At 44.9% G+C, this 24,536-nt stretch overlaps 2 protein-coding genes across 5 annotated transcripts in view; both read left to right on the top strand.

Moving 5' to 3' along the window:
• The window catches only part of FAM107A (family with sequence similarity 107 member A), a 320,254-nt gene that overhangs the window by 26,526 nt on the left and 269,192 nt on the right, over nucleotides 1-24,536 (top strand). For 2 of the 3 annotated variants that reach the window (XM_061354264.1, XM_061354265.1), the window contains one exon: nucleotides 398-3,693. In XM_061354264.1, the coding sequence (XP_061210248.1) occupies nucleotides 398-505 (108 nt within the window). In that variant the 3' untranslated portion in view covers nucleotides 506-3,693. Of the gene's footprint in view, nucleotides 1-397; nucleotides 3,694-24,536 lie in introns of those variants that run through there. The other variant, XR_009725547.1, reaches the window with a different exon arrangement.
• On the top strand, nucleotides 5,864-23,617 carry ACOX2 (acyl-CoA oxidase 2). Of its 2 annotated transcripts, XM_061354239.1 has the most exons (16): nucleotides 5,864-5,883; nucleotides 5,996-6,075; nucleotides 6,685-6,857; nucleotides 7,986-8,148; nucleotides 10,661-10,812; nucleotides 11,351-11,458; nucleotides 12,179-12,298; nucleotides 12,734-12,849; nucleotides 13,238-13,410; nucleotides 14,506-14,668; nucleotides 15,339-15,529; nucleotides 16,616-16,777; nucleotides 17,770-17,875; nucleotides 19,908-20,125; nucleotides 21,824-21,956; nucleotides 22,874-23,617. In XM_061354239.1, exons 3-16 carry the CDS (start codon nucleotides 6,698-6,700, stop codon nucleotides 22,934-22,936), a joined length of 2,028 nt encoding a protein of 675 aa, XP_061210223.1. In that variant the 5' UTR covers nucleotides 5,864-5,883; nucleotides 5,996-6,075; nucleotides 6,685-6,697; the 3' UTR covers nucleotides 22,937-23,617. The 2 variants fall into 2 exon arrangements, with proteins under 2 accessions (XP_061210223.1, XP_061210224.1); XM_061354240.1 differs by lacking the exon at nucleotides 5,864-5,883 and having other exon boundaries at nucleotides 5,990-6,075; nucleotides 6,690-6,857.

Genomic DNA, 24,536 nt, shown 5'->3' with positions numbered 1-24,536 from the left:
CAGATCCATAAAGACTTTGCATATAAAGGGGAAGCACTGTAAGGACTTACCCTTAGACAATAACCTAATGCTGAGAGGTTTTCCCAGACTCACAGGACCTCCTCCTCCCTCCTCCACACCAGGTCTGAAATGAAGCACTCCCCTGCTTTTCTGCTGGACACATTCTCTCTGGAGGAAAACAAAATGAATTAATGTTTCAGTGGGCCAGAGAAAGAGATTCAGGGTGAACATGGCTCTGATATAATGGTTTGGGAAAAGAGAGCACCCATGTACTCTATACTTCAACTTTGGGTCATAGTAGCTGGACACCCCTCAATAATGAAGCCTACTGTGTTAATGCAGCTAATGCACTTTTGTCCTTTAATATGCACAGATAACTGACTTTTCCTTCTTACAGTTGGAGAAAGAGCAGGAGAAGCAGGAAGACCATGCACCAGAATTCATTAAGGTCAAGGAAAACCTCAGAAGAACATCTACGGTGACTGGGGATGAGAAAGCAGCGTAGCTTCTGCCAAAACTCAACAGGGATCCTGCCAAGGCAGGCGCTAACACACTCTGACATCTCTGTACATGGTGGACATTCAGAGCCACAATCCTGGGGCTACTTATGGCTATTAACACTTGCTCCAGTAGAAGGCACAAAAAGGTTTTCCCAGCCAGAAGGTATCACTGTGGAAAAGGTGCAGTATTCACTGAAGTACTAACACAAGGAGATGCAGAGAGAAACAATGTTGTTTCCCCTCAGATTGTGGGTGCATGCTAATATGCAGCTAACTCTTGGTTAACCCTAGAGTCACAGCAACTGTTTAAGCCAGGGAAGCCTGTGGAGGGATGGTTTGGGGGATCTCTGCTTCTTCCTCGAGGCAGGATCCCCAGGCATGAGGTGACAGGAGGGTGGCTGCAGGTTTGGAACCTCCTGGAAACCTGGTGTGATAACTAAAAGTGACAATCTGTGCATTACTGAGAACAGCCCCGATTACCGCAGTGGCTCTCCCCAGAGTCCCTGTCAAGCCTGGCTAAGGCTGTGTCCCAGCAGCACACCCATACTATTAGAAGAGTCAACCTCTGTGTGCCCACACCAATGCAGCACAGGAGGTGCAACTGTTCCTCACCTTTAAACTGCATCTCAAACCTGTTAGAAAAGAGATATTTAGGCAGTTTCACACTTGGGCAGGAAATACATCGGGCTATACCATCAGCATCCCAAGTGGGAGGCAAATGTTCTGTGCAGAAAGCAAAGGTTGGATGTCTTCAGCATATGCGTACATGGCAGTGTGTAGTGACCAGGCAGAAGATCCCTGTGGATGTAGCAGGCAGACAAGCTGCTTCTTACCCCTGAACTACTGAGCTCAAGCCCCTCACCCAGCGGCTGGACATGAGCTACCATAGGAACCCATAAAAACACATCCTGTGATGGAGAGGTGCTACTGATTGCATTAGGTACTGATGCAAAACTGTCAGTGCTTCTTATCCCCTTTTCCAGAGGTCAGAGTTGCCTCATTTCAGTTGCCACCTTACAAAGCTAAAAATCTCTCTACTGGTGTGGCAAAGCTGAGACAGGTTGCTCAAAACCAGGTTGGATGGGGCTTGGAACAATCTGCTCTAGTGGAAGGTGTTGGATGAGCTTTAAGGTCCCTTCCCATCCAAACCAGTCTGTGGTTCCATGAGATAGAGGGTGCATTTGCGCCATGTATGGAAAGAGCCTGTCACAGTGATGCCCTGAGGTGTCCACATCTAGAACTAAAATTGCACCTTCAGGATTTCTCATCTTCTTACTTTTCACATCAGCCCTGACTCAAAGCCTAAACAGCGTAACTTACCAACTGCCTTTAAACTGGCTCTTGGATGGCAAGCCTCAGTGGACTTAGCTGGGAAGGTAATACCTGGTTAAACGATATTTACACATCTTCAGTGTATCCACAAGTAAATTAAGGGAAACTGGGCATTTACCATATATTTATTAAAACATTATTAATCCATTCCCTAATCTCCCTGGTCCAGTGGGGTGTTTCATTTCAGAGGGATGTTGCTCAACCTGTTCAGCTTGAGTAAAATACCTCAGCCACATCATGTGTTGAGAGCAGTGATAGAGGTATGGGGCTTCTGCAGCTGTAAGAGCCCTTAGCTCATTTTCAGTCCTGGAGAGCCCCATCTCACTGCACTGTCTCTAAGGTAGGTTTTAAGCCCCTTTCTCATCATCCAGTGCACATGGTCACTATGGGGTCAAACAAGATCTAAAAGGATCTATGATGTCCTTTCTAACTCTGAAGCTTTTCTTATAGGTTATAATTAAAACCATGTGGAAGAATCAGCATCAACCATTTTTTCAGGGGCAGAAAGAAGGCCAAATTTCTCCAAGAAAAAAGTGTGTTGCTAAGGATGCTTGTCCACAGCTGTAAAGAATGCTGCATGATGCTCCACAGATAACACTGGTTTAAATCACAAGCCTACCATGCTGGGGTTTTGTGAGGGGTTACAGCAGAGATAAAGTAACCTTGATCAAAGAGCTCAAAAAAATTCAGCAAATTAATGTGTAATTTTGCCACCTATGGAAATGCACTGCAGGAGAGGCAATCTATCACTCCATGTGCACCAGTGAAATCAGTGTCATCAGCTCACCCGGGCTGGGATGGGGGAGTTTATGCAAGTCTTTGGGTGGAAGCCATCCAGTAACCGTAGGCTGAATGCTGAGATCAGCACTGACACAGTTGGAAACATTTTGCTGTGATGTTCTTGAGTATAAAAACATTATCTGGAAATATTAACAATAATCAAGGTGCCTCCCTACAATGTGGTGTGCACCAAGCACGGAGTGGGGCTGCACTCCAGTGCAGTCAGTCATTGCTAAGGGGTGTTTGGGTCATTTTCAGTGTATGTTCAGAAGGGAAACGGAGGACTAGGTCACACTGTCCTAACGCAGACCGAGCTAATAGAGCCACAAGAATTCCTTACAGCAGTGGAGAGACAGCAGAAAGCCCTGACCCTGAGCTCACCAGGACCCTGCAGGCTGTGAGCTGGGACCCAGCCATACGTCCACACACTTGACCAACCCACCAAACCAGCACTGGCAGCTCCCATGGGGCCAGGGCAGGCTGTGGCAGCCCCATGGCACACAGCGGGACATACTGTGCTTCATCACTGGCTTCAGCCCCCCGTAACAGCACATGGGAAATGACACTTTTACTGCTCAGGCATCTTCCAACACAGCTTTTCCACCCCTGTGAACTGGGAACCACCTGGGCTCAGACAAGAGCTTGTACAACCTTCGGCCATGCTCTTGTGCTTCATGGCAGCATGGAGGTGGTATCATCTGTGTAGGCATCACCAGGAAGATTTTGGGGTATCTGTGTTTGTTTTTCTTTTAAATGAATTCTTCCCTATGTCCCTGAAACACATTCCTGAATAAATGTGGTGTATCCAGAAGATACAGATTATCAGAGTATTGATGGAAGACAATTTTTTGCACTGTGTATGTTGCCTATGTGGTACATAGTCTATTTTCTGTGTTGGTGTTGGTGTTATACAGTTATATAAAATTATATGTCATACAACTCAACTGACACTGTTTAATGTGGGCACTTGTGAAGAAATAAACTAAATGGTGACTGTATATTTTGCTCTCTTCCACAAGAAACTGAAGAAGCTCTGAGGATGCAAGCAGACAACAGCCAAATAAACTGAACATAAAGATCAGTGAAGTCCAACAGCCACTCCTTTGTTAGTGCTGTGTTAACCTACTTGTCAATACACTCTCTTCATTACCTGCCCCAATGCTGCATCCATTGCTCATCCCCAGGCTTTATCTCAATTTGCTGACAGTTTAAGGGCATGAACATTGTGGAATCAGGCCTTGTGCACTGAAACTTCCCATATGTTTTATTTCTATCTGGCCACAGATGCCCAACTACCCGGCAGGGTAAGACCTACAAAGCCAGGGAAACACATTGCCCTTGGGTTTAAATTAAAAATCTGGATCTGAACTGAAAGGGAATCCTGATGCTTCACTGGGTTTTAGTATTTTTTAAGCATTTTAGCAGCACTAAACACATTTCTCTGGCACCAGGTATCTGCTGGCATTGCCACACTGGGAGGTACATGGTATTCCTAATGCTCTACACCCATGAGCAGTCAGCTCATCATCAGGGATAAGGGCTCATTGACTAAACATCTTCCCACATTGTTGCTGCTTATAACAATAGCTCACTGGTTGTCCTACCACAGCAGATTACATACTTCATTCCCTGGCACAAACCACACAAAGGGAAAGGTCTTCACTGCAGAGCATAGCCTTTGGCGAGACGTGAGACCAGCGACCCAGGCAGGACTTTACATAAAGTGCTTTATCAGCCTTCCACAGCCCCAGCTGGGGAGATTTCAATGGGCTATGCCCCAGGACTGCTTGCCACTAACCACACACCTCCTTTCATGCACAGATGTCAAAGGCAGTTGTTCGTATTGTGACAGTTCTTTTGAAGAAGAGAGTAAGGAATACTCACTTCTGCTCTTTAAAGAACACTGCCTTTTAGCTAGGCACAAACTTCTCCATTGCCTGAATTTCTTCTTACTGACAGAGTTTTCAATACCAGCTTTGCAATTTATCCAGCTCATGCTGAAGTCTCTTTTCCCACGCATTTACTCCTGAAGTGCTCATAGATAGTTTGCTGCAGTGGAATTTCCTACCAGGGCACCCTTGTGTTTTGCTGTCTAGTTCATTACTGCCTCAGCAATGGCAAACAGCACTCAAGAAGCACAAGGCCCAGCACTTCTGACACTGGCAGAAGGAAACAGCAGAACAGAGAAAGCCCTCAGAAAACTTCAGAAAGAAGCTACTGCCTCACAAGTGTTGACAACCCTGAGACACCATAGGATGTGATGCTGTGCAGCATGGACCGGGATACCAAGCAGTATGTCCACAGGATGTCCTATTGCTCTGGCAGGGTGATGGAGCCACACAGCACCTTTACCAAACTAATCCCTAACACACCAAGCCCATGAGCACACTCACTGCATTACAGTCAGGTGCTCTGATTTATTGTTGCTCTTCATGGCTGCTGGGCTTGGTTCACTCAGGCTGAAGCTTAAAATGACAGATACGCAAAACCCTATCTGATTTCCCATCCTTTGATCAACTTCCCATGTTAAAGCACCCCTGCAGTTCAGTGAATCCCACCTGTTTCATCTCCTTCCCTTACAAAGCAGTTTCCAGTGGGAGACAAGCATGTCTGAAGCAGCAGCACAGACTCAGCAATGAAGTGTGGGCAGGAGGGACTCCTCTCCTCCTGTAGCCAGGTGGGATGAGTTACCAGCTCCTGCCCCCCACTACACACCAAGATATAATGCAGCAGGTTCAGGATGGACAGAGACGAAAGCAGCACCCACCCCATGGCAACCTTCATCTGCCCCCCAGCACATCCTAGCCTGTAAGATACATTTCCCAACCTCCTGATTTGCATCACCCAACGCAGGAAGGCCTTAGGAAAGCGCCATAACTAAGCTGGGAAAACCCTGCGCAAGTCAAACCCAGAGGCAAGGAGCGGTGAGCACCCGAGGGATGCTCTCCTCCATCCAGAGCAGACTACAAAATAGAAGTACAAATTAAAAACACTAGGAGAAAAGGAGCCAGCAGTGCAGCCTCCAGTGCACTGATAGCCTGAAGCGAGGTCAGGAAAACAGCATGTTATTGAGAGGCTCCAGCCCTTTCGGCACCGGTTGCTATGGGATTTTCCTACGGGAAAATCCTAGCAGGCTCCCAGGCCGCTGCCTGCAGAGGTCAGCTCCAGCACGCTGCACACACGCAGGAACACCCATGGGACGGGTCAGGCTCCCTTGGCCCCAGGGACAAGGTCCCTGCGGGGGGAACATTGGCAGGCAGAGCCTGGCCAGGTAAGCAGCAGCCATGCGTGTGGCTCCCTGAAGGCTGCGTGGAACAAGGTACATGGGGCTTGTGTCCGAACACAGCGGACACACGGACACAGAGGGGGATTTCCTTACGCAGCCTCACGGAAGAGTGAGCTGGCGGCTGAATCCTTCCGGGGCTCCAGCACTGAGCGCGGCGCTTCCGGGAGCGGCTCAAGGGTAGGTCTGGGATACTCCCGTCTTGTGAAACCGGCTTTGAGGCTCTGCCCCCTCCCAGGATAATAAATTAATGTTCGGAACAACAAAAAAAAAAAATTAGGAATTAAGAGCATATTTGCAAGAGTTTCCAGAGTTTGAATTCCTTACAGTATTAAAAGTAGCTCAGGAAGGCAGGCAGCCTCTTCAGGAGGAAAATCTACTTTGTTTTCTGCACACCACTACTTTATTAACATCCTGTAACAAATCTGCTAACACGGGAATTAAAAGGTTAGGAGTTAACGTAAAGCTGAGCCCCATGGAAAGCAGGATTGAGGCAGCAGGGGCAGAGCTGCCAGGACTGTGAGCACAGGTCCAGGAGCCTCTTTGGCACCCATAGGCCAAGAGCTCCCTTAAACATTAGCACACGGCTGTGGGACGTTCCAGCAGTGACTCCTCATAAAATATTGGGGGTGGACTGGGGAAAGAAAATACTCAATATTCACACAGCCCCTGTGCAGGTGCCAGCCACCTCAGCCAACCTACTAAAACCACTCCTGCCTGTACCCAGCGCTTCCATCGATCACCCACTGAAGGCCGGCTAGCACTTAAGGAGCTCCCATCCCTTCACAGAGCAGCCTCCAGGATGGCTTTGCTGGAGACCCGCAAGTACCCACAGGGCTCAGCCCTTGGTGGTGTGAATCCCGACCTTGCCACTGAGAGGCAAACACCCTCCTTCAGCGTGGAAAAGCTCACAGCCCTGCTGGATGGAGGGGAGGAGAACACTCGGATACGGAGGGCAGTGGGTGAGTGACCGTCACGATGCTGCACTTGAGCAGGGCATGGCTACATCCCTGCTGTTTTCTGCTCCTCCTTTGCAGCACGGTGGGGTTTGTGCTCCTGGGTATTTGCTTATTGCCCATCTCTTAAAGAAGTGGGAGCGTGGAGATGGAGTTCCTGTTAGCGTAAATCATGACTCCTCCACAGCCACTCCTGCTGTCCCTTCCCTGCTCCCATCCCCAGTATCTTTGCTAAGACTGGTTGAATTGAGGGTCACACAGGCAAGCATCTCTGTGCAATAGGGATGTACACAGGGGCTAGTGCTGATGTGCAGTGTTGCACACCGTGCATGAACTGAGCCAACAGCCTTCCTCAGCACATTAGCCTCATTCAGGTGGGGAGCTCCGTGTATGGGTTGGCTCAGGCAGGCTAAGCTGCTTTCACTCGTGATAGCTAGATAGAGAAAAAAATGAATCAACCCCCTGTTTTTTCTCTTATTACTTCATCCCTATTATACCTTGAACAAGTGAAAATGGCACAGACCACTGGGACTGCACAATTCACAGTGCAACTGGAGTTCAGTATAACCTTAAACATGCATGGACTCAAGGCTTCAAGGCATAATAAAATAGCGGTAAAATAGCGGGAGCATTTGGGCTGACACAGAAAGAATGAGGCCAAGAGCTGCTTCACAGCATTGTGAAGGGCTGATAGAGCCCTGAGCCAAAGCACTGGTATAAGCAGGACACTCGGCAGCTGGAGCTGTTAGCTTCTCTCTGGGCTAAAACCCAGCTAAACTGCAGCTTTGCTGCCACCAGAACAGCTCTTCAAGAGGGATCCACACCTGTTTGCTGCCTGAGGCACAAAGTCACCTCTGACGCCCTGACCAGGGACAGTGCTTTCCCTTGCATAGTCACTATTTCCACTCAACAGACTCCTCTCACAGGCCTGCTGGGTTCTCCTCCTCAACTCCTTCTCCAAATCTCTGCTTTTCAGAGTTAGGTGTGACAGCAATCAGAGCCAGCATAGCAAAATAAAATCTGCCTATAGTCACCCTAAATAATAGAGCATCGGTACCCACCACCCCAGCCCTGCCCACATTGCCTGCACCTCCCCAGCCCCAGGAGAGCTAACTCTTCTGTGTTGCTTTGCAGTTGAAGCTATTGAAAGTGACCCTGTATTTAGCAGAGAAAATCAGTATTTCCAGAGCCAGAATGAGAAGTATGAAGCTGCAGTCAGAAAGGCTGTTCACCTTCAAAAAAAGATGCACGAGATGGGATGGACTGAGAATGGGCCCGAATTTAAGTACATTTACAGGTAATTTTATATTTTTTAATGTAAAAATAATATTTTGTTAAAAGGTTTGTATGCCAACAAGAACAGGCTTCAGCAAAGGCTGGGAGAGGCCAGCAGTTGACAGATAAGATTCTGATACAAATATGCTGCAGGTTTTTACCTTAGCAGCATGCTCAGGAGAAGGGAAAATGATGATACACAGCAGGGAATTTCTCAAAGAGTAGCACATAGGTACAATGCAGTGTGATAGATCACAGCAGTTCACATCCCAACATACTGATTCCACCTCAGCAAGCTCCTGACTCGTGCTACAGCTCTGATACCACCCCTCAGATGTTTTTACATGTATAACCAGAATTGGAAGTGCTGCTGTCCCCGTTACATTGCTGACTTCCAGAAGAATTAAAGACAACATTGTCTCTATCTAGAAAAATTATATTGTATTAAAAAAAAAAAAGAGAGAGAAGAAAAACCCACAAACTTTAGTTTGAAGGTCACCAGAATACAATAGTTCGTGCAATGCTTTCCTTCAAACATTTTTATTAACACTTTGCATGGGGCTGACCTCCACATCTTAGTTGCTCATCTCTCCTTCTTTCTCCCATTGCTAAGTATTACTGGCTTGCTGTTACCAATGCACAGTGGTGGGGTTACACACCAAGCAAGAAAATGCAAGTCCACAGGCCTTGCTAAAAAGTTTTTCCCCATTATATGAAAGACTATGATTTCTTTTTATGCTAAGCTCTTTGCTGGCTACTGAGACTGATAAACAGGGAATTGTTCTATCCAGAGCTCTTGGACCTGATCATTACGTTCCCAATAACAAGCAGCTCTCCACTCCTTCCTCAGAAGAAACAAAACAATCCCAGCAGATCTGAAAGACCTGACAAAACTCAACCACATTTCCCATAGGTTTGCTTTTATCAGGCCCCCTGATGCCAAGGGCTGTGGCAGGACCAGCCCTGCGCTACCACATTTTGCTGGATTAAGAACACTGTGGCCTGATGAAACACCAGGTGAGCACCAAGCTCTTACTAGCAAAGTCCTTCTGCCTCCTGGTGCCAAACAGTGAATCACTTGCACACATATAAAAGACAGCTCTTTAAAATTGCAGTTAAAGCAGCATCATTTCTGGATGGGCTGCCAAAGGGTCATTAAGTCTTTTTCTGTTAAAGCAATTTCCCTTCAACTACTTTGTTCATGTTTTCCCCCCACTTTTTCAGCATGACTGATTCTCTCTCAGGGCAGGATGAAAGAAAGATCATAGTCATTTGTTAACCATGAAAGGTATCTACTTAGAATGAGATGATCACTAGAGCACTGCAGTAAAGCAATGTGCTAACAATCATACAAGCTACTGAGAACAGCAAAGACACTTACTTTAACATGTGAGAGCACATGTACTTATATCTGTGAGGTGATTCAGTCTATTCTGAGGAATCCAAGGAGAAGGGACTGTATTCCTCATATTTTCTTAGGATTTCTTGCACACAAAAAGGAAGGCTTAAAACGAATGAATTTCTGATTTGCAGCATAGAAATTAGAGTAACCAAGTTCCCATATGCAGATTCTAGAATAGTGCATCTTAGGATGCATGCAGCCCTATTAGCTGGCAGTGGTGAAGGAGCCAAACAGACAATATACCAGGTGTTACAAGGATGTATTTGAATTTTCCACAAGGGAAAATACCAATCTCAAGTCAGGCCAAATTTCCATGAACCCCAGTTTTGTCCACTGACAGTGAGAGCAAACACCCAGGGAATAGTACAGCAACAAGCCCAACATAGAATCATAGAATAATTAGGGTTGGAAAGGACCTTAAGATCATCTAGTTCCAACCCCCTGCTATGGCCAGGGACATACTGATGTACTTCCCCACAACGGGAATGTTCAAGAAATCCAAGACTCAGATGCCCATGTATGTAATTCACTTCCATGTGTCCCACAGTGAACTGCCAAGGTTTGGGGGGTCTTAGGGTAGGGTGGTGGGGTTTTTAGCTCAGGCTTAAAATGTGACTTAAATAATCAAGGAAAGAAAAAATCCTGTGGTGTAAAATAAAGATACAAAGGGCTCAGAAGCCACAATATCAGAGCCACAAGTGCTTCAAAGCTGGGCTACTTTTCAGGAGCTTAGCATTTGCTAAGAACAAGTCATATATATACATATATGTATATATAGTTAGTCACACTTAAGCAAACTGTGTTAAGAAAGAATGAACAAAAGCAGCTTGGAAGGGTGATTTTCATAGAATAATAAAATAGTTTGTGTTGGAAAGGACCTTAAAGCTTATCCATGGGCAGAGACACCTTCCACTGGATCAGGCAGCTCAAAGCCCTGTCCTATCTGGCTTTTATGCAATATTGCCTCCTGCAATACTGTATTGATGCTGTTTGTTGGGTAAGGTAGGACAATGAAGAAATCAAAAGGCTGCAGGTAGTACTGTCTGGTGACTATCACAGTGTCACTGCCTCATTCATCACATCCCTGGAACTTCATCCATGTACAAAAACACCCCGTGCACCTTCTCCGCAGGGCACTGTCAGGAGAACTCGCGTTTCTTCTTCACACCATCTTCATGAGAAGTATTTCAGTGCTGGGCTCTGACAAACAGATTGCCAAATGGATTCCTCTCGCCATGCAGTATCAGCTCATCGGAAGCTATGCCCAGACTGAACTGGGGCACGGTAAGGCTGCAAAGAAAACACAGCATTTCCATAGGACAGAAGGCCCAGATTCTCAGGAGAATGTGAGTTCAAGGTGTCTGTGCTTCACTGGAGGCAGGAGGGGAATGCCACCTGCATGCTAGAGGTTGATGTTCCTCAGTAGTTCTCTGCAAGATGGAGATTGTGCTGGTTTTGGTTTTGCCAGTGTGGGAAAAATAACAAGAGCAAGGGTGAAAGCTCATGGTTAGATAGCTCATGATTAGATGGCATGATTAGATTGCAGTAACCATTGGTGGAGGGTATCAGCCAGGCAGCTTGCCCAACCTGATGGTTGTCACCATGAACCAGGCATCTTGCCTGAGCACCATATGGTTCAAGACAGCTTTATAGGAGATGGTGTGGGGTCACTGGGAACATCATCCCATGGTTCTCACCAGGAGGGTAAACCACAAAACCACACCAGCCTCCAGGAATCCTCCACTCTTTCCATCCTTGCCATACATTAGGAGATACCGAGAGATATAAATACATAAACACACTGTTTTGGGTTTTTTTAAAGGAACTTACCTTCAGGGTTTGGAAACAACAGCAGTCTTTGATATCGCTACACAGGAGTTCATACTGAACACACCGCAGATCTCTGCCATGAAGTGGTGGCCTGGAGACAGTAAGTACCACACAAAATACTTAGGTTTTTCTCACTGGCCTTCAGTTGCTCACTCTGCCCCACTCAAGCTCTGTGTTTGAGGGCCCAGGTTCTAGCAGAGAACTTCAGTAAGAGATGCACAGATCAAGAGGCAAGTAAGAGACAAAAGAGTTCTGTACAAGTTCAAAGGCCAGAAAGGAGCCATCATCATCTATCAAAAGCCCTTAGGTGGCAGGGCTGGAGAAATTAGCTCAGGGAAACTCCTGCCTCTGCAGGAATTAATCTTCTCTTCTTTGTAAACAATACTCAGAAAACCAAAAACCATCAGCAGAAAGGATTCACATCATCAGCCAGTCTCAGCATAAAGGATTCAAGTGTGAAATTCGTGGCTCCCCTCAGGAAGGTGTTTCACAGCAGATCACTGGAGTTGCTCTGTCAGCCCCAGCACTCCCCACTCCCTCACCTCTGCAAGGTCTTTAATTAGCTATTATTTTTTTCTCCTCTGCTGACACCAACTATTCATCCAAACCCCACTGGCTCTAATAATAATGCAGCTTTGGAGAGATATGAGCAAGCTCAGAGCACAGGTTTAGGCAATCTCCAGCTTCCAACAGCTGTGGATCACACCTACACTCACCCATGTCAGCGAGACCTAAGATACAATTAGCACAGACTGCTAACTGTGGAATTGTTTGTATTGTACCTCATCTTAAGGGAATGTGGCTGGTTTTCTCCTCACAGTGGGAAGGTCAGCAACACACACAGTGGTCTTTGCTCAGCTGTATGTCCAGGGGAAGTGCTATGGCGTGCATCCCTTCATTGTGCAGATACGCAGCCTTTGGGACCATTCACTGTGCCCAGGTAAATGATTCCAGACGCCGCAGTGCTTGTGCAGGTGCCCTGCCTCTTTTGCCTTTATATGTCTTCTAAAACACTGTGCCCAGGGAGATTTACAGTGCCAAAACCAAACCAAGACAGATACCTGAGTCACAGTTATCACTAACTACAACTTTTTTATCTAAAGGAAGATTTAATGGCATATCCAGACCAAGCCTTCCTAACCAAAGGCCTGGGCTGCTCTGACCACCTCTGTATTAACACCTCAGTTCTAACCCTGGCCCGGGTGGGTGACAGATGGATCACGGAAACAAACTGCCTGTTTCATCCCTCAGGCAAGATCACCCATGCTGGGGAAGAAGCAGAACTGAACATACCCTTCTTCTTTGAGACCCCCTGACACAACATGGGGAGAGGAGTTCAAGTGGAAGTAAGCAGCTGTGTTTTCTCCTGCTCCAGGCATAACTGCAGGAGACATCGGTCCCAAAATGAGTTTTGAGCACATTGACAACGGGTACCTCATGCTGCAGAATGTGCGTGTCTCCAGGGAGAACATGCTGAGCAAGTTTTGTGAGGTATGACAGACTCACACCACACGTGATTCTCACCGCACAGCCAGAGCGATGACAGGGACCTGCCTAAGTTTAAGACAAAATTCTTCCTTTGAGGTGTCTGCAAGTCTTGGTGGTTTTGCCAAGGGCAGAAGTTACCTGAATCCTAAATGAAACTCAATGTCAGGAATTCCACGTTCAGAGGCTGGGGCTGATGGGGCAGGGAGAACCTGTCTGAGCCAGAAGCAGTAAGAATTTGTCTCTTTAAATGGATATGTTTCATCCATTATACATAAAAATACTTAGTTTTTCATCAGCAAAGGATTTTGATGCCTGTTTTATTTTATGCATAGAGATGACACAACCAGTACTGAAGTACTGAAGAAGGTGGCATCTAACATCCTCTCTCTAGGTTCAACCGGATGGCACCTACGTAAGACGGGGGTCCCAGCAGATTAACTACCTCACAATGACAGCAGTGCGAGTCGCCCTCATCTCACACGAAGCTGTAATACCCCTAATGAAAGCTTGCACCATTGCCATCAGATACTCTGTGGTTCGCCGGCAGTCCAAGTTAAGGCCTGGGTAATGCTGTGCAGGTCTGCAGAGGTGGGAAGTGACCATGCACCATGTTCCCCTGCACCAGTCTGTATTTCAGCTTCTTATCTTTCAGCACATCACTGGCTTATTTTCTGGGCCAGACATGCTTCCCCATTATTTACATTAACGAGCTTCAGTCAAAGTACAAGATAGTGTTTACAGTTCTAAGATAAGTTTCATAGTTTGAATAGCTCAGCAGCTGACACAGAGAACTTATTTTTCTTGTAACTGGCCTTCCTGTGTAATCCCATAACTCAGAATCCAGATAATGTAGACAAGTTGCTGAATTCTTATTCCATAGCATCCTACTCGTGAGCACAACATTAAAATACCTTCCAACATCCACCCTTTCGATATCCACACTTTACAACATTGAATTTATCAGTCTGGTGAGAATACCTCTAATTTTTAAATAGATATTTTTCATTTGAATGGATTTCAGGAATTTCCACTTACAGTTCCTTTCAAAAGCAAGATTATCCTAATGAGAACATGGTTTGGATCAAACACAAACCAAACACAAGAGCACAGCATGCTCAACTGTTGTAAGAACCAATTCCATCAGTTGAAGTCCCAAGTGTACCAACCACAGAAAGAGTGGAAAAGAACATCCACAAAAAGCTCAGAAAACTTAAAATAATTTAGGCTCAACTATTTTCAGGGTCCACAAAGATCCAGTTTGCAAAGTAAAAGTTCTTCAGGGTGCAGGGCCAGCATCTCCCTTTAACACCAAGCATCTTGCTATCCTTGGAAGGCTTCATCTTTATCCCCTCCTGCAGTCCCTGTTCCCCTTCTGCACCAACCCATCACACAGAGCCTTTTCTACTCAATTCTGATTCACCAACACAGCAGAAACATAATCTTTTTCATAGTCAGGCTCATTTCTCTAACAGCTGAGCAAGCTGGGCAGATCTGCTGGCACAACATCAGCTCAGTCCCCTTCACAAACTGCTGCTTCATAATGAAAAATGCCTGTTTTCATTTTTTTACTTGTTTTCACTTATTCATTATGTGGTAAGTAAACTAACAGTAGTTAAGCCAGTGTTCACTTTCCCTATCTCACCAGCTGTCTTCCAACAGGGAAGAAGAAGCAAAGATCCTTGACTTTCAGACTCAGCAAGAGAAATTGCTGCCCCACTTGGCAGCAGCCTATGCCTTTCATTTCATCAACAACTACCTGCAGGACCTATTCAACAGAGGGTATGAAGAGATCCAGAGGGAGAACTTCAGCATGCTGCCAGAGGTGAGCCACAGCAGCATTAGCTCATACAGCATTCCTCATCTCTAAATATCAAAGTATTTTAGCAAACTGGACAAGCATTCCTCTCACCACTAGATAACTGGAGGAAGAGATCAAATGATGTATCCTAGGTCCACAACCAGTCAGCAATAGCGTTTGCTTTACCACCCCAACTTTTTTGTTTTGGGAACTATTGCACAGTGAAAAGTCCTTGAAAAGCACGTCCATTTGATAAAAACCTTGTTCCAAGTAGCTGGTGGCACAAAGTGTTATTTCCCAACGTCATCTACAGATGCAAATACTGACTTCTGAGCCAAAACCAAAAATGGGAGGTTTTAGATAGAACGTAAGATTTTGCAACTGGAAGCCTGAAATGTAAGCACACTTTGAACAAGGGTGACCAAAGCCACTGCTGGTTGAAACCCAAACAAAAGCATCAACTAACCACAGCGTGCCCAGCACAAGGGTGTGCAGCATCCCAAAGGAGGAGCTGGGTGCTAGGGATCCCATCCCAGGAAGCTGGGTGCTATGCCATTGCGCAAAGGAGGATCTGACAGGGATTTCCTCCCCAGAAACTGCACAAAATTAAAAGAGGAAACTGATTCTGAGGACTGCTTTGGACCATTTTCACCATTAACACTCTGCTTTACTTTTAATTTCTCTTTTCAAACAGCTCCATGCATTTTCTTCGGGCTTCAAAGCCATTGTTACTCAGTACTGTGCTTCCGCAGTAGAAGTCTGTCTCCGGGCATGTGGGGGCCATGGTTACTCCTTGCTGAGCGGACTCCCTTCCTTGTGTACTAGAATACTTGCCTCTTGTATTTATGAAGGGGAAAACACCATTTTGTTCCTGCAAACTGCCAGGTAACAATCCAAACCTGTTCATCAAAAAGCCTGCCCCCTCATTTATTCAACCTCTATCACTCCTTCCCCAAAACCAGTAAAACCAGCTACTCCTTTCTCCCAGCACCTTCTAAAAATACAACTGAGAACACAACTATTTATGCCTTCTGTCTAACAGGCATGGAGGTGTGTGGGAATTAGATTATCTCTTCTATTTTGGGGTTTGGGACGTATGCAGGTGCTGCTCTGCATAACCTCATTTTCCTCTGTCTGGGACTGCAGCAAAAGCACTGCTACCCAAGTTTTGCAGTTTAGTTTTTAAGAAAGCAACATAATGTGGTATTGGCTAAGTGAGGTTGATATTCAGAGAAGGCAGAGCTGTAGGATACTGAAAGCAGATGAGTCATGCTCCAAGAGCACCAGTTTCCTCAGAACACGCAGACTGGTGATTATCAAGGTTAGATTAAATACAGGAGAAAGAAACCACAGCAGCTTGAACTTTTAATAACATGTGCTTTTACTAGAAGGAGAAAACCAGTACAATTTGCAGGGACAGAGGTGCAACCACACAGCTCTGTGCTTGCATTCTGCACTTCTGCACTCGTTGCTGTCTCTTCTTGCAAGATCAATAGATTACTTCTAGACCTGGTAAGACTAGGTCATAGGCCAAAAAAAATAAGGGAGTAGGAAATGCGTTTAGCTCCAAGAGTCTGATATTTGTTAACATAACGTGATTGTATGCTGGGGATCACACCAAACCACCATTAAGGCTCCCACAGCATTAAGACTCAGGCTGCAAAGTTGATAATGTGTCTAATCACCATGCTGCTAATAGCCACAGCAAGTTTCTTCCTAAAAAAATCATCACTACAGATTGCTCTAGTATTGAATACAGTCAGCAGGCTGCCCCTGAGACCCATCACAGATCAGGTTATTGCAAATAAGATGTAAAATGTAAGGTCGTTAGTCATTCAAGTCCATTCTGGCCCACTGATGGGATGGGTTACATCTTGCTGCTCCTCACCTGAGCCCGCTTTACTTTTCACATGACCATTTGCTGCAGAGGATCACAACCATCCCCTGCTCTGACTGTTATCCTCTTCCCAGGTTCCTGATTAAGTGCTTCGTGGCAGCCAGCACTGGCCACCCTGTCCCACCATCTGTCACTTACCTGGCTGCAGTGAAACCTGGGAAGTGCCCAGCCAAGAACAAGTTTGATTTCCTCAGTCCAGATATTTACACCCAGGCCTATCGACATGCAGCAGTCAGGTCAGTACAGAGACAGGAGACATCCTTCTCTTTGCCATCAGAAACGTGTTAAGAGCTCAGCTGCTTCCTTGCTTTAAAGGGAGGTAAAATAACATAAGTTACGCAAGAATTGACACCATCTGCTCCTGAGTGAGGAAGACTCGCACAGGTTTAACAGCCATGTAAAGTGTTCAATATGAAGCTTTCAGATTCAGAACATCACAATATTTTAAGCCACATGCTACCAAACAACTATATTCCACAAAGCTGATTCTATACCAAGCTGCTGGCTCTGTTTATGCAAATCCCAGACCACATCACTGAGTTGCCATTCGGTAAAACCTTCAGCCAGCTGGACCCTGTGCAGTTCTGTACTCTATACAAAGCTAAAATTTCACATACCTGTGAAACTGATGTTTCAGTTAACACCACAGCAAACACAGTGCCTCTCGTTGCACCTGAACTACACATTTAACTACTCAACACAAATAAAAACAGTATCATGAGTGGTCTCATTGGTATTATGGGCACAGTTATAGGCCATACATGTGCCAACTCTGAAAATCAGGCAAACAGATCAACATCCCTGCTGCCATTCAAATCAGTGTAAAAACAGAGCCATTCTTCTGAAAGCTTTAGTGTCAATGGGAGCAAGATTTGGATCCCTGTGTAGAAAAGTAGAAACATAATGTAAGAGCAGTCCAATATTATCATAGCTTTATTTTGTTCTGCAAATCCTCCTTACACACAGAACCCAAGAAAAACTCCTCAGAACCCCTGGTAAAGTACCCTGGAAGCTGAGAAGGCAAAAATCCTTCAGCATCAGGGTGGTTTGGGTGCTTCTCCCAATTTTTACTTAGATTTTGCATCATGTAAGTTCACTCATGCTGAGTGTAGGTAACTTCAAATGTCAGAAATGCCATTTTGCCATACGATCACACACAAGTCTGAATATGAAATGAGTGCATGTGGGCTGCTAGAGCCACATACAATATGCTTTTTGGATCTTCCAGACTCATCAGCAGCACAGCAGCTAAACTACAGGCCTTGATTCAGTCTGGAGTCAAAAAGCACGACGCGTGGAATGAATGCACGGTGCAGCTGGTGCAGGCTGTGAAGGTTAGTAAAAATCATCTGCTTATGTGATGTTTGTCTTTAGGATATAATGTGCAACAGAAACACATGATCAGCTTAAAGTATCAGTGCTGTTACTGTTTTCTGTTAGCATCTAAGAGACACTATGAAGCCAAGGGCATCACTGTGCTCTGCATGGTGGGAAAATCATAGTAAGAAGCAACTCCTGATCTGAAGAATTTGCCATCTGAATAGGCCAGGTAGAAAAAGACTAAAAGGAATACAAATGAAAGGGGAGGGAAGAAAACAAACAAGATATATACACAGTTCTGCTGCCACTACTAGCAGAATTAGGCCTCCCACATCAGGGTCACAGAGTGGTTTGGGTTTAAAGCGACCTTAAAGTTCATCTAGTTCCAACCCCTTGCCATAGCAAGGGACACCTTGCACTAAGTAAGGGAGCAAAGACTGGACCTCAGCAGCAGCATTTTCTGTGGTCACCCGTCTCCTGTGCATCACCTCCCATTTTCAATTACACAGGCTTGGGGGAAGCAGCAAGTATTCAGTGCTGTAAGCTTGCAAAAGAGCAGATAAGCTGTGTAACTGCCTCAAAAATAAAGGAGGCCTCCTATAAAAAAAACAACTTTGAAAAATTACTTTCCCAATATTTTTTTAACATAAATATATTTTTAGTGGAATAAAACTGAAGCAAAGTGTTCCTGTTTGAGATTACCTCTAGGAAAGGCTTTGAACAGCATACAGACCTGAACAAGCTGTTCCCTCCTGCACCTACTCAAATGGGTGGCCAAGGTCTCTGGACTGAAGAGCAGGGCGATCACATGACAGAGAAGCTGAAATCCAGCTCTCTCTGAGAAGCAAGGAGGAGAACCTAGTGAGAAATAAACCATTTCTGAAGAGCCCAACACATGCAGAAGGCTGGCTGTGGGATTGTCAGTGGTGACTGTGCTGGTAGAAAACAGGATCTGGGCTCCAAAGTTTCTTAAGTACTTCAGGGAGAGGAGAAGTCACCCAAAACCCTTGAGTTTCCCCCATAACTTTAAAACCTTGATAGCCTGCTGGCTCCTTGGGGAACCTCTGGGTTTGAGCTAGATGACCTTAAGGTTCCTTCCAACCCTAACTTTCATATGATTCTATGACTTCTTATTCCACACCTTCCCTGGAGACTCACCCACACGACTGGCACAGTAGCTGTGTGAACAGATGCCTGCTTAGTGGCTCAGGCTCTGGGTATGGCTTTGCTACAGACTCCACACAGGTTAATTGCTTGAGGAGATATCCAGCTTCTCAGGCAGGTTCTGCAGTCCACGCTGGCCTCCACACTGCTTGGCTGTGCTGGCAGGAAGAGCAGCAGTGTGAATGTGCCATGCTTACACCCACAGCGGGGAGGAGAACTGTGCAGTGGGAACCCACACAGATACCAACATCATCACCAACCACCCACAGTAACAACAACTTAACAAGAGCCACCCCCACACACAGGTGGAATAATTTGCTCTGGACCTCAGCTAATACTTCTGTAACTTGGAAGCTAGACACTCTACTGTCGTCTGAGCCAAAAATGATCAGTTTACTTGAAGCCACAAAAGCAAGAAGTAAAATTGCTTGTTCTCCTGCAACAACAGAGGTTTTCAGAGCAGGGCCCTATAGATACTGAAGCCAATGTAGCATGAGCCCAAGGTCTTCAACAAAAGAGTTGTCTCCTGTTGATGTATGACCAAGCTTCACTTGCTGGAGGTCAAAACAAGTCCATTCCAATGTGTGTTTCCATCACACAAACTCTTTAGGGTATCTATCCGAAATATTTGAAGTACCTCTGTGTTTTCTAAAGTGGTTTTCTAGAGTTTACAAATACCAGCGTTTACACCCCCAAGTCTCTTCTCTACAGTTGTTGTAAGACATGAATACAAAAGGTCTTGTGATCCAGCAAACAAAGAATACAGACTGGGAGGGTGCCAGGGAAACGAAAAGGTTTTATATTCTTTGTGAGAACATTTGAGTCACTTGGCCTACTGAGTGTTTTCAGGTGCATTCACTGTTGATTGCATTTGTTTTCCAGGCTCACTGCCACTACATCACAGTGAAAAACTTTGCAGAAACCGTGGAAAGACTTGAGGCCAAGGGTGGCATCCAGAAGATTATGAAACATCTCTGTGACCTCTTTGCGTTACATGGGATCTTCTCAAATGCAGGAGTCTTCTTGCACGATGGACACATATCTGGAGCTCAAATGGACATGGCAACCGCATCATATCTAGACCTCCTGGCTGTCATTCGGTGAGCTGCTCTAATATAAAAGGAGCTGTGATAGATCTATAAATGGTGCTGCTGTACCTATGGTAACATCTCCAAAGTCAATTCACCTCATTTGGGTTTTATTTTCATTGCCTGGCAGCACTAAAAAGTGATTGAACCCTAACCCTAACCCTAAAACCTATGGAGCTTGTTTTCACAGCAAAACAGACCTAAGTGCCCAGCTCCTCTGCAATCTCCAAAGTTCTGGAACATGAAATCTTGAATTATAAACCAAGAAATCCTGAATGCTTTTTACCATTTGCAGTAGAGCAAAAGCAGGCAAATACATAGTGAGAGCAACACTGGTAGGAGGCAGCAGATCAGACACTGCAGAATCTGCTTAAGCAGCAGCTAATACAGCCTACTCTGTTGCCATGGCTGAGTTGCAACCTGCACCCAAACAATCCTGCCTACAGCTTGTTCAGATGCGTCTGCTCGACACCATTTATTGCTAACTACGTGAATTCTGAGATACAATAAAGTTTTAACTTACCACAACACTCACAAAGGCTTTTTGACAAGGGTTCTTCTTTCACTACTTGATGCTGTTTGTTAAGAACAGATTAACTCATGGTGCAGAGAGTGAGTTGCTACTGTATGTAAAATTCTATTTAAGACACCTGAAGTGAAACAAGAATACACCATAGGCAGAGCTGGGCAGGACTGAGGTGAAGAGAAAACAATTTCAGAACTTATCACAGAATTCAAGTTAAGCAATAAGCTTAATGTAAGGCTTACAAAAGTCTAACACATTGTCATCTCTGGAATTCACTGCAACTTCTCAGTGTTATGCCTTGCTAAAAGGATTCAAGAATGCACATTTACCTATTTACAATTAGGATACAAACACTTCCTGATCCGTAGCAAAACCCCAGCCTCTCCCAAACCCCCAAAAAGCCCTTTCCCAAAAGGAACTAGTAGATGCAAATGCCAACATTTGAGCAAACCACTTTGCATCCCTCTGCCTCAGGTGTGGGATACAGCCAGCACAGGTTCTTGCACCCAGGATGATGGGAGAATGAGGTAAAAGAAACCATCTTCTGCCTAGGAGAAGAACCTGTCATTACAGACTTGTCCTTAGGCCCTAGCTATCTGCTGCTGACTGCTGGCAGATCAGCCCCTGGGCTAGACAGGCCCTTGGTGCAGTTCAGGGTTGTTTTGTTCTTACAGACACAAAGAGAGTAGAAGACCTTGATACCAAATGATGAGGTAACAGAAATACTTCAGAGTAGACGAAGGTTGGAGATCAGCAGAGCACTTCACATGAAATCTAGCAGCAACCTTATTCCAGTTTGGAGGACAAACACAGCATAAGAAAAACTTACTAAGTATTAAAAACTAAGAACCCTGCAGAAACCAAAAGCAAGAACCGGCAGAGTGTGTTGAGGAAACATCTGACATGACACTGAGTCCTAAATTAGGGAATTACGAATGGAGTCCAGGTGATTACAAGACCCATTCAATAGTAGAGACAACTTAGGGCATTAGTAGAACATGCCTCTGAGGAATCAAAACAAGCAGGATTTCCCCCATAGCCTCGGCAACGGGAAAAACTGGCACAAGCTTTTCCGGCTCAGGAACCTGGAACAACGGACTTTCCAGTTTACCTTTGCCTTATTTTCCTCCCTTACAAAGCAATACCAGCTTCAGTAACACAAACGACATTCATCTGCTCCATAGGAAGGATGCTGTTCCACTGGTGGATGCCTTTGACTTCACAGATAAGACCTTGAATTCTGCACTTGGCAGTTACGATGGCCAGGTTTACCAGCGGCTGTACGAGTGGGCTCGGAAGTCACCAACCAACACACAGGTACAGATGCTGTATTATAGCCAGGCAACTTCTGCATTAGCCAGAGCAGAAATTGCTTTTCTTCTAATAAAAGCTATACAGATACAAGTGGAATAAGACCTTTTAATTCTTAGTATCTCATTCTGAACAATGGCCTGTGATACCCCAATTATGCCTCCTATAGTCTTAGATCAGCCATTGAACCCAGCGATGACTTACAGCCCCCAGAGTACAGCAGCTTGTACCAGGGAACTGGTCTGTGTATGCCACCAATGTGGTTTTGGTTTTTGAACTTACAGAGGTAGTACTGCACAAAATAAGCTAAACCAAAAGTCTGTTTACATAGCTTACATATTATGGAACAACATATTATGCAAAAGCCACTAAACACGGGGTATATTCCATCCGCTGGTATTTCTACTACTGCAGTACTTAATTTCTCTAATAATATGTTTAACCAGAAAGAGTATAAATGTTAAACAAGGCAATTTCATCCTTCATGGTCTTTAGCACTTTATTTTCACTTCCTAATTCATCCATATTGTGGAGTAATATAAAACTCTGCACAACGTAAACAGCTATTGCTCCATTTGAAAACCCATTTTGCCTTAAGGGAGATTTTTACTGTGGTAATCAGCAACCCTTTGAAATTCTACTGCTGAACACAGAATTTGCCTTCAGCAAACATTCATGTCCAAGCATATTTTCTGAAGTTAAACAGTACGCTGCTCCATTTGGGATGACTATTGTGTACTGCTTATGAAGGACAGCACATACTTGGGGAAAAGATCTTGCACTTAGCTGAAGCAGCTAGTAGCTTGGGTTTGTTTTCAAAAAGGTCTAGCTTTCTGTAGTTCAGAGATCATTCTTTTATCAAAAATATACCCTTTTCTTTCTTAATTACCACTAATTCCCTTCTATATTCTCTTTCTGAACAGACAAACCCAGCCTACGAGAGGTATTTGAAGCCACTTCTTCACAAGAAGGTATCCAAATTATGAAGACCATGATCTAAGTGAAGGCCACACACTTCCTCCTGTCTTTGTGCAGCTGTACATTGGCAAAGCATCAGCAATGACGAATCAGAATTCATAATCAGTTGCTTACTTGCAGTTGTAGCAAGTATGAAACAAGATTCTTAGCCAGCCACTTGCATTTAATCAGGCAGAAGTCAAACAACACTGAGTAGTGCCCACTGCTATGAGGCAACCTAGGCTGAAACAGCCTAGGGCTTGCTGTTTTCTAATCTGAAGTGTCCCAGTAGCATTAAAACTATGTCATTTGGATTTCTTACTCTTCTTCTAAAGCCACTTTATGGTGATGAAAGGGGGAAAAAACCCAAACCACATTACAAGCTCCTTCTCAGTGTTATAGCTGTACAGTGCCTTGAGAAAATCCCCACTAACCCAACCTTTCCTGAAAACCCCAAGGAAGCTAAAATGATGGTCCCTGGCTTCTAGGAAAAACTTGTTCTCTTAGATCAAAAAGTATACTAGAAAGTACATCTGTTTGGATAATTAACACAGCTCTCAACTTGCTCAGCAGTGGAGTATTCCAGGCTAATGAAGATTCAGACAAAGCTGATGCCAACTCCAGTCTGCGAAATTTCCTTTGCTGTTTATAGAGCCACTCACACGGTCTTTCTATAAATCTTGGGCTCCAATAAAGTGCATTATTTCAAATACTGCTTCTCTGATTATTATACTTCATAATTATGGAAAAGGCAGGCTGATCCAGGCCAGTCATTAATTTGCTACTAAATGAAGTGTTGCAAAGAACATTTTGTGATCATAACTCAATGCCAGTTAACACAGATATTTCTTACCACATGTTGCAGGAAAGAAACAACCACTTTTCCTGAGCTTCATTCGTTCAGTTTTTCTCCCCCCCTTATAGGAAGAATAAAGCTCTTACTGCCTCTTATGACAAAAGTCAGAAACTCTGTGATGTTTGAAGGAGACAAAATATAAGACAGAAATCCACGCCTGTTGAGTGAGAGATGGGATAGAAAGCTCCTGCCCTCAAGAACCAGCAGCTGTCACAGTAATCTAGACCCCCCTCTTACATCCCCAAAGAGCAAAGCAGTTGTGGTAAGGCACACTTGAGCCAAGCACTTCATGGGAGAATAGGATCCATCTGTCCAAACGGATAACAACTGTCTTGCTCCCAACAGCATTCAAGTTAAAGCATAACCAGAAGTTCTATTAATAACTAAGACAAATTGCCCAAGATAAGAAATGGCTACACAAATTTGAGTAAGAACACAGAACTTGAGTGCCTTCACTTGAACATCAGAGCAGCACTCCACAGTTAAAATTCTATCTATAAAGTCATTAGATAAATCACTGACAAACCAGGTAACAATCAGGCTCTTTGCTGCCTCTATCCCTACCCCTTGAGGCAGGACAAATACTTAGCATCTTTCTGTTAGTCATCATGCATTTCTCAAAACACAGCTTATTCTATAATGAGGACAGTTGAATCAATATAAAAAGGCCCAAAGTGCACCAGTAATGGAGGAGAATGGAACCCTACCGGAGCATCTGAACTACTCCGCAGCACAGAAAAACAGGGTTTGGATGGGTTTTTGAGTTAGTTTGT

This window comes from Neopsephotus bourkii, unplaced genomic scaffold (genome assembly GCF_033783945.1).
Source record: "Neopsephotus bourkii isolate Nb327-2 ecotype Australia unplaced genomic scaffold, CSIRO-AGI_Nbou_v1 NB_719, whole genome shotgun sequence".
NCBI lineage: Eukaryota > Metazoa > Chordata > Aves > Psittaciformes > Psittacidae > Neopsephotus > Neopsephotus bourkii.
This window is presented reverse-complemented; position numbering and strand designations above follow the sequence as displayed.

Bases quoted from the DNA above. Each gene is read 5' to 3' on its own strand.
- ACOX2 (XM_061354239.1), top strand. From the start codon at position 6,698: ATGGCTTTGCTGGAGACCCGCAAGTACCCACAGGGCTCAGCCCTTGGT. The intron at 10,813-11,350 runs GTAAGGCTGCAA...GTTTTTTTAAAG, and splicing joins CCAGACTGAACTGGGGCACG to GAACTTACCTTCAGGGTTTG. The intron at 13,411-14,505 runs GTAATGCTGTGC...GTCTTCCAACAG, and splicing joins CAGTCCAAGTTAAGGCCTGG to GGAAGAAGAAGCAAAGATCC.